Here is a 10,185-nt window from a genome sequence, read left to right as displayed (position 1 = left end):
AAACTGACAAGTGATGGACTTTCTGCTCGTTGTTCTCACCAGCTGCAGCGACGCCGACGTTTCCTGTCGCTGGTTTCCTCTCAGTTACAACAATAAAAGGTTTTTCCTCATTTTGACTTGTGTGGAAGCAGAACAATCAGCTGCTTTATGGATGTTAGTTGCATATTTTATTATTTTAATCATTTTTTAGACGTTTCATGAACATTTTGTGAATCATCTTTTGTGATATATTCATATTTTGGTGACATTTTATTTAATTTTCATTTTGAGGCATTTCATTCCTTTTTCAGGAATTCTATTAATTGTTAGTTTGTGCATATTATTGAATATTTTACTGACATTTTGTTTGTTGATGTTTTATTAATCTCTTATGCTGTATGGAAACACCAGGGCCACATCTAGAAGGAGAAACAACTCAGACATTAGCTATAATGCTATAAATCATTTCAAAAAATAAAAATAAAATCCCCAAAAAGTTGACTTTCTTTTATTTTTCCAAAACATTTTGAAACCTGGAGCCAACCTGTACAACAGTTCCCTCGTGTCCACAGATGTTGTCACGCCAGAGAACGATGCTTCAATGCAGATTTTACTGCTTTAATTTATTTATTGTCTCATGTCGGCTCAGTGGAAACACTTCCTGCATTTCATCCATTTTTGCTGAGTCACTGTTGGCTGCTTGGTTTCGCCGAATAACTCAGAATGTGTAGCTGCTTGATTAGAGCAAATGGTTTCTGTCTCTCTAAATGTTTAAACACGACGTGTAGAATAAAGATGATTTTGATGAAACATTTCAGCTTCCTCACGTCTCAGAGCAAAAGTCTTCAAACGCTTTCGAGATGCATCCCCTGAAAACTGAGCGTCTGTGTGTTGTCAAGGTCACGCTCAGGCTTCACATCAGCAGCTTTACGCCCGAAACGCCTCCAATGATGCAAGAGCTGCTTTTCAAGGCGCCTTTGTCCGAGCCGGAGATAAGCGCTGAGCCCATTGTCTCCTGTTTCCACGGCTCCCAAAGTCACACTGTGGCTTCAGGACTTGTTTCACGTGAACGCCAGACAAACACTAACGCTGTCCGTCCGTCTGTCTGTCTGTCTGTCTGTCTGTCTGTCTGTCTGTCTGTCTGTCTGTCTGTCTGTCTGTCTGTCCGTCTGTCCGTCTGTCCGTCTGTCTCTCTGCAGTTCGTGGCCCAGCCGAACTGCCAGCAGCTTCTGGCCACGCTGTGGTACGACGGCTTCCCGGGCTGGAGGAGGCGACACTGGGCCGTCAAGCTGGTCACCTGCTTCATCATCGGACTCCTGTTTCCCGTCTTCTCACTGGTGAGGAACAAAAAACGAGACTCTTCAAGTGTCTTTGCCCTTAATCCCGATCTGAAACTTTCAATAATTAGTATCTGAAGATCTGCAGAGTTCCAGGTTGGTCCCGTTTTCCTGGTAACACGCACTTCAAGTTATTAAAATCAGTCCGATGTGTGACAACTAAACATCTCAGTGCATGCAGAAAAAAATGCATTTCTGCATCTAAGCATCAGAAAAAGGTATCATAGACCAGCTGCAGTACCTGGTTGGTCCACCAGGTGTGCTGTGACCGATGCTTTGCAACTTAACTTCGTCACTCGGGATGTTTAGTATTTAACCGATGAAAAGTATATGAATTGAAAAGGTAAAGAAGGTTGTGCATGTCAGTAAACGTATCGTAGACCAGCTGCAGTACCTGGTTGTTCCACTAGGTGGAGCCTCTCCCTGTTTAATCCTGTAGAGACTAGAGGAGGCGTCACTCAGACTACAGCTCATGTTGGCAGCAGTTTAACTGGGATCAACTGAGACAACTTTCACGTATCACAGCGGCAGTAATCTGATTACTGACACACCAGCATCGGCTATGTACTTTTTATTATGATTATTATTAATATTATTAATAATAATATTAATAATAATAATCGATTTATTTCTTAGACTGTTTAAAATCTGCTTCTTTGTGGACGTAAACAAAGGATCAGACTTGTGCTGAAGCAGATACCAATCAGGTTTTTAAGTGTTTTGATCAACACCAGTCTTAGAGATCAGATCAGAGAGATTTAGGAAGACGAACATAAAGCAAAGGAAAGCTGAAGAAAGAGGCGAGAGGAAAGGAAACGAGGGAAACATGAGAATAAAAGGAATAAGGAACGGTTGTGGAGTGACGCTGAGTTTAGACAGACGGGGAGGAAAGAGAAGGAAAGGAGAGCGCTGCCTCGTCCTCAAAGCAAATCTGTTTTCCAGGAAGCCATTAAGCCAAACTCCTCGTTTATTGGCTGGAGGAGCCGTTGCCAGGAAACACGAGTGTGACGACAACACTCGACCTGAAAACGAACCGGGGGAACGGGGGGTAGTGTTGTTGTTGTGGTTTTAATAGAGGAGCGAGTGGACGTGGTACACAGAGGACAGGTTACGTATTGTTCTGGTTGTTCCTGGCCTCCTCCTCCACTGCTGCTGTCTGAGAGTTCTGCTGTAGTTTCGCCAAACACCTGGAGGTCCGTTTCCTTCCAGGTGGTGCTAAATAAGGTTCCAGGTACTGGGGGGGTGGGGTGGGGGGTCTGAGCTGTCACACAGGATTCATCAGGAAACCGTCGCTGGAGATTCGTCAGGCGCTTTGATCCGAACTCCGGCGGACGCGTTTCACTCGAGTGTGACGACCACCTGCCCGATCAGTTCTGACCCGCCGACGTCTGGACTCACCGGACCTCTGGAGGGGCCCTGTGGCGTCAGGCGCCGACGTGTACATAGAAGATGGACGTATCGGGAAGCCTCGGGGTGGATCTGACGGAGAACTCATGGTTTAATCGTAGCAGCTGGACCTGCTTGAGTTCCTTGAAGACGCTCCACTAGTTGGGAGTTCCAGATGCTTCTATCCTTAAGGAACCACACCCAGCCACAAAGACCCTAACGAACCCCGCTGTGGCAGGGGGGCACTAACGATGGATCCTCAAGGATATCAGTATCTGGAACTCGTCAGTCAGAGCTGATGAAGCCTCTTGGATGAGAGGTGGAACGTCTTCAAGTCCAGCTGCTACGATTAATCTACGAATAAACCCTGACCTGGAGGACCGAGGATCTTCTTTTTCCTCCAAATGGAACCACGATTAATAAACTAAACATTATGTTGTGTTGAAGGAGACATAAAACTAGCAAATGAGACCATAAACCGGGTAGAGAAGTGTTTCCTGAGCTGATAGATCCAGATAGAAGTCGGGCCACTTACCATAGCCTTCTATACCGTCGGGCTCCAGGGAGTCGCCCCCTGCTGGCTGTCAGACAGAATGCAGGAGCTGACAGTTGAAGCTGAACTTGTTCGAGCACATCAGCATTTACCTGACAGCTTTAATGACTGTCAACATTGAACCCCTGGATGATTAAAACAAGCTTTTAAATCCAACAGATGAGCAGACTCTTGGTTCGTGGGTTGATACCAGCTTTGTTCCAGCGCTGGAGCTTCATCCTGCTGAATGCTAAACACACATCGACCCCCTGATGAGCTCGGAGGTTTTCTTATTCCTTCACAGTCCACATGTTCTCCGTCCGGTACGCTGAAGCCTTCGGTTTGGCGGATTCGGAGCGCTGTGAAGTTTTTTCTTCAGCTCCGCTAACGTCTGCTGTTCGTTAGATCCTCTGTGAAGCTCGGTTCTGGTGAATAATTAGATCAGAGGAACATTTTTCACGCCTGCTTTCCTCTCCGTTAACTCCGTGACCTTTGCGGTGCGTTCGGAGGACTCCAAACCGGATCGGACTTGCATGACGAGACAAGCCACCCGCTTCTAATTGAGCTAATTTTACCGCGATGGGTTCGTACGCGGAGGGAAGGTCGGTTAGCGGAGAGTCGGGCGGAACCGGGCCGCCTCAGAATCAGCTGGTTCCTTATCTACGCTGTCGATGGATATTTCCAGAGTTGCAAGTCCTTGAAGTCCATAGAGGAGGGTCTGATCTGGTGTCAGGTTCTAGCAGAACCCAGATGTGTTCTTCCTCCTAAATGTCATGTGTCTATCTGCTGTTCTGATGAAGTTCTGAGGCTCAGAAATGATGGAAAAAGTCCATTAAGGTGACTTCAAGGACCTGGACCTCTGGAACATTCTCAGTCTGAAGGTAGAACTCTGGTCAGTAGATAAAGGTGCTGCACAATCAGAACCGGGGGGATGTTTATTCAGATGGTTCGGTCCATCAGAGGCTGTTTGGTTGTAAAGTTTTAGTACAGAACACCAACTGGCCTCTCTGTGTGTCCAGACATCGTTTCAGGTTCTGGTCGTTTAAAGCCTCTCTGGCACCACTCGGGCCGAGCCGAGGCTGCCAGCCAGACGGGCTCAGAGCGGCGACAGCGGCGGCGTGAGGGATGAAGGTCGAGCGTCGGCAGCAGACGCTCGTCGAAGCACCGACACAGATGTTTGCAGCAGCAGCAGCTCGTCCTCGTTTCACGTCTCGTTAAAGCTGCTCGACTCCTCCTGTGCTGCTACCGGCAGCAGACTAACCTCCTCCGTCTGCTCCTCCTCAGATCTACCTGTTGGCTCCCAAGGGCGCCCTGGGCCGCTTCATCAAGAAGCCCTTCATCAAGTTCATCTGCCACACGGCGTCCTACCTGACCTTCCTGTTCCTGCTGCTGCTGGCCTCGCAGCACATCGCCCGCACCAACCTGCACATGCAGGGCCCGCCGCCCACCATCGTGGAGTGGATGATCCTGCCCTGGGTGCTCGGTGAGTACGAGGTGCTGCTCCAGCAGGTGATGTAGGAGCTGCTGGGAACATCTGGACGGGAGGCTCCTTCATGGGCACATTCAGTCATTGTTTGAGTTTTGGACTCATTTCTGAGCCCTCCTCTCTGGACTTCACAGAGCTGACGTCAGAAACATTCACAGTCTGAAGGCAGAACTCTGATCATTACTGTCGATACAGAACCAGATGTTCTGAGGAGATCAGGGGAGAACTTTTATCAGAGTTTATCCAAAATGAACCTCACAGACGGTTCAGAGGAAGAAAGTAATAAAACATCAGTAAACAAAATGAAAGTAAAATATTCAAAAGATGAATAAAACAATTAAAAATATATGATTAGAATTCCTGATAGTGGATTAATTGTCTTGAAATAAAAATGAAATAAAAATTTGCTAAAACATTAATATGCAATAAAATATAAAATAAACATTAAATAACCAATAAAATTATCATTTTTCTCAAACGTATTCGGCATATAAGTTGTAAAAAATGTAAAACTCTGGCGGTTAGAGTCCCAGAACTGTTTTTTATTAATGATGAAGTAGTGTGGCATTCAAAACCTGTAAAAAACGGTGAAAATAGCTGCAATTATCCCTAAAATAATGAGATTTTTACCTGATTTAAATACAAATATTGTCATTTTGTGGTCTCATATTGTAAAACAACAAATTATTTTTTGTAAAAACACATTTCTGACAGAAGAAATTAACACTTCTGTCATTTTAAACAGATATCTGAAATTTAGTGAGAGAAAAAAATAATTCTTCGAGGCTTAATGTGCAAAGTTTTCTCTTTAAATAATGGAAAGTATCTTTAAATTAATAATATTAATGCAGATTTTAATACAGAAAAAAAACAACTGTAATTTTACAGTCAAACTTTGTTAAAGAACAAATTATTATTTATAAAATACAGATTTTTGATGTAGAAATGATTCACAGGTTTACAGCCAACATGTAAATTAACACCTTTTTTCAGTTATTTTATTTAAAGTGACATTATTTTAAAAAATTAAAACAAATAAACAAAAAATACAAATAAAAAATAATTAAAACTAAATACATACATTTGAAAATAGTAAAATGAATTTAAATAAATTAAAAAATAAAATGACTAAAAAAATGATTGTTATTATTTTTGCTATTTTATTTATTTGTCTTTGTTTTTCTACTTTTATCAGCCTTTTCTTTTATGGATTCATTTTTGATTAATATCGCCACATTATTTATTTTTATTTTATTTATTCTTGTTTTTATTTCCACTTTTGTATTATTATTATTTTACTGATTTATTTTCATAATTTGGTGCTCTCACTGCTCCGTACTCAACAAAAGTCTGTCAAGTGGTTTTTAATAAGGATTTTTTTATTAATAAATGATATTTTTGTCTGATTTAAACGAACCAAAAATGATTTAATTTGACTGTAAACGAGCAGATTATAGTTTAGGTTAGTACAGGTTGTTGATGGTATTTACAGTGTTTCTAGCAGTGAACATGTAAATGAATGTTTGTAGTTCTACCAGATGTTATTCTGAGCTTCTCAACAGACTATTTTATGTGTTTTCTGAGAAGCTCCTCGTTGCGAAGCGTCATCTAACCGACACTCTGAGCGTTCCTCTAAACGTGAGCAGATCTTAGACGCTCTCGTCAAACTGAACTCGTCCCAGCTTGCGTTTCTCTTCGTTAATAACTGACTCACGCTGGAAGCCGGAGTTCACGTGGAAGCGTTGCGTGAGTCCGTCTCCTCCAGACAGACGCCACCAGCAGGTTTAAAGTAACGGAGGAACAACTTCTCCGCTCTGACTGCTCATCACGAGGAGCCTGGAGGAGGCATGAGTGGGCGTCAGTGTGTGGTTACATCTCCGTCTTCTCTGGGAGCCCACACCAGTCACTTCCATCGCTTGGACCGGTACGGAACCATCTGCTGCCCTCCGTCCTCTCCGAGTTCCACCGCTAGCCGCTAAGAACAAACTGCTGGTTCTGCGCGAGACGCTCCGGCGAACGCAGCCGAGTGGCTTCGGCTTCGGTTCGTCGGATGTTTGTGACAAATCTCGGCTCCTGTGCGCGTCTCCGTGGAACCAGAACGCCGTGAACCGTCACACCGTCGATACTGAACCACTTTAACACCACCTGCAGTTCAGCCGAAGCGTCCTGGTGCCTTCACGGTCGCACGGACACTTCAGCATTTCTCGTTTTTTAAAGAAGTGTGGCTCATGACAGTTCAGGGACCGTCAGAAAGTTGGAAATTCAGCGTTTCTCTGTAGCAAATTCTGTAGTTTTAGGGTTTTTGTAAAGATAGTGTCCTTCCCGAAGCCTCCGGGGTTCAGAGGGTCGCTAAACGTCATCCGTCCGGTCCTTCAGACGCGAGTCCTTCTGGTTCCACGGATCCACAAGCGGCCGTCCCGAGGGAGCCGGTGTCGAGTTACCGCCGGGTTAGCCTGAGCCGACCCAGAAACGCTAAATAGAAAAACGCTGCGTGAATAATTTAGACCGGACTTCATGTGGAGTCGGTGGAGCAGAACAAACTGTCGGCTGCCTCCAGGCCCGAGGAGACGCCCGGCAGGACTCCGGTCAGAACCGCTGACGGACCGCTGCTCACGTGTGTGTGTGTGTGTGTGTGTGTGTGTGTGTTTCAGGCTTCATCTGGGCCGAGATTAAAGAGATGTGGGACGGAGGCTTCACCGAGTACATCCACGACTGGTGGAACCTGATGGACTTCGCCATGAACTCGCTGTACCTGGCCACCATATCGCTGAAGATCGTGGCCTACGTCAAGGTAACGCAGGAGTTCAGGAGCTAGTCCTAAACAACAGGATGTTCATTGATTAGCTGATTAATGTTTCGGTCCCTGAAGCTCATGGAAGTCCAGCGGGTGGAGGAAACATGTTCAGTGTCTGGCCCAGGCCTTCCATCTCACATTTAGAGGAAGAACAGCAAGTCAGTCTTCCACATGTTGGTCTTGATGAAGTGTTCAGAGTGAGAACACGTCGGCCTTTAACGATCGCTAAAATACAACATCAGTGAGATAGTTCAGGCCTCCAGGAACGTCACAGGATATTCAAACTATATTTTATCAACCGGTTGACGGGAAGCTGGTCACCTGCTTCATCATCGGACTCCTGTTTCCCGTCTTCTCACTGGTGAGGAACAAAAAACAGGAGACTCCTTAAGTGTCTTTGCCCCCAATCTGATCCAAAACTTTCAGTAATTAGTATCTGCTGATGCACAGTTCCAGTTTGGTCCCATTTTCCTGATAACACGCACTTGAAGTTATTAAAATCAATCCAATGGTTGACAACTGAACATCTCAATGCATTCAGAAAAAAATGTATTTCTGCATCTGAGCATCAGAAAAATGCATCATAGACCAGCTGCAATAACTAGTTGTTCCACCAGGTGTGCTGTGACCGACTCTTTGTGACTACGGGATGTTAATTATTTACCCGATGAAAAGTATATTAACTGAAAAGGTAAAAGTAGAAGGTCGTGCATGTCAGTAAAGGTATCGCAGACCAGCTGTAGTACCTGGTTGTTCCACCAGGGGGAGCCTCTCACTGTTTAATCCTGTAGAGAACAGAGGAGGCGTCACTTCCTGGTTGGCAACAGAGAGCATTGTGGGAGTTTCCAAGTTTCCGTCCCCTGCGACGATGGAAAAAGATGAGGTTTTTTTTCAGCGTCGTAAATGTCGAGTTTTTCGCGGCGGCGCTAGCCGTGTTCTAACGTTGTGTTTATATGTGTGGGTCTTGATTTGTTGCCTTTTTAAGACGCTGGTGATGATTGGTGCTGCTCTGCTGGATTTAAACATGGCGGTGAGTCGAGGAGGAATGCTAACAGCTAGCCCACGCATGTTTTAAAGAACGACTCAGCGCGTTCTCGGGGTGCAACGAACTACGATTAAACATTCAACAGTTACGTTCCTCCCAAACAACGACAAAAAGACGTTTGATCTGGACGTCTGGAGGAGATCCTTCCCACCAGCAGCACTTGAGCTGTTCCAGATGATCGAGTGCGTCATCGGACGTGTGAGACATCGAGGCGCCGACATCTGCTGCAGGAGAACATTTTGAACGTGAGACGCAGCAGAGGAACGAACACGGTGTCCAAACGGCGTCTGTTCTGGTCCACTAAAGAACCCACTGAGACGGCGTGAACCTCCACAGAGCTTCGGTCTGAGGCGACCACCGGCTGTCTGAGCGACTTCCTGTTGGAGAAACGCTCACTGTGATGATCCCGACAGGAGGTCTGCAGGTCAATCACATCGATTATTGATCATGAATCTGACGTCCTGGCGCTCGTGAGACTTTTCACGTCTCCATAGAAACGACTGCAGGAACTTTAGAGGGCGTAAACACGGACGTAAACAAAACCCATAATATCAATAAAATCACAGAAAGAATGTAAAAGAAATCAGGATAAAACTGTAAATACTGTCCACACCAAACCTGTGCAGTGTTTACAATTCATAAACACATTAGGCCTTAAAATTAATCTGTTTTTACTGTTTTTAAACCACCAAAAATAACCTAATTTTCTGATATTTATGGTTATTTTAAAGTATATTAAGAATTAAAAATGGGAATAATTTGTTTTTTACAGATTTTCTCTGTTTAGTTAAATAACATATGACAAATAAAATCACTGATAAACGTATTAATTTACATTTTAACTGTTAAAAAACAACAAAAATATTAATTTCTCATATGACAGCGTTCATGTTTGAAAGAAATAATGACATTAATATTAAAACTGTATTTATATCAGCAGAAAAATTATTATTTTTACAGATATTTGTGGTTATTTGAAGATAAAATTAAGTCTATTTAAGATTAAAAACAGGCATAATAAAAGTAAAATCTGTATTTTTATAAATCTGTATTTAAACCACCAAAATAAAACTATTTCTGCAGATTTTTGTGGTTGTTTGTAAGTATATTAAGAATTTAAAACAGCAAATATGTTTTAACCAGTTGTTGACCTGACTCAGCCTAAACGGAGACAACGGTGGCTCTTAATTAATATTAACGTGACCTGAGGAGTGTGAAGTCGCTGCTGCTGGTGCTGCTGAGCCGCCTTCAGCTTCAGCCACAGCACCAGAGATCCAGATCTTCATTAGCGGAGCAGACGGCCGGGCCATCTGCAGCAGCTGTGAGTCAGCGGCGGTGGCGGGTGGCCCTCCTACATACATGCACACAACCTCCACATACATGCACACAACCTCCTCCATACATGCACACAACCTCCATACATGCACACAACCTCCACATACATGCACACAACCTCCTACATACATGCACACAACCTCCACATACATGCACACAACCTCCATACATGCACACAACCTCCACATACATGCACACAACCTCCTACATACATGCACACAACCTCCATACATGCACACAACCTCCACACACATGCACACAACCTCCACATACATGCACACAACCTCCACA

The 10,185-nt window shown here is 44.3% G+C and overlaps 1 protein-coding gene across 1 annotated transcript in view; it reads left to right on the top strand.

Annotated features, from left to right (window-relative positions):
• The window catches only part of trpc5a (transient receptor potential cation channel, subfamily C, member 5a), a 69,746-nt gene that overhangs the window by 32,942 nt on the left and 26,619 nt on the right, over nt 1-10,185 (top strand). The window contains exons 8-10 of the mRNA XM_008289655.1: nt 1,179-1,316; nt 4,519-4,717; nt 7,372-7,511. Of these exons, the coding sequence (XP_008287877.1) occupies nt 1,179-1,316; nt 4,519-4,717; nt 7,372-7,511 (477 nt within the window). The remainder of the gene's footprint in view (nt 1-1,178; nt 1,317-4,518; nt 4,718-7,371; nt 7,512-10,185) is intronic.

This window comes from Stegastes partitus, unplaced genomic scaffold (genome assembly GCF_000690725.1).
Source record: "Stegastes partitus isolate 25-593 unplaced genomic scaffold, Stegastes_partitus-1.0.2 Scaffold628, whole genome shotgun sequence".
Classification (NCBI taxonomy): Eukaryota; Metazoa; Chordata; class Actinopteri; family Pomacentridae; genus Stegastes; species Stegastes partitus.
The sequence above is the reverse complement of the archived record's forward strand: the minus strand, read 5'-3'. Positions and strand labels throughout refer to the sequence as shown.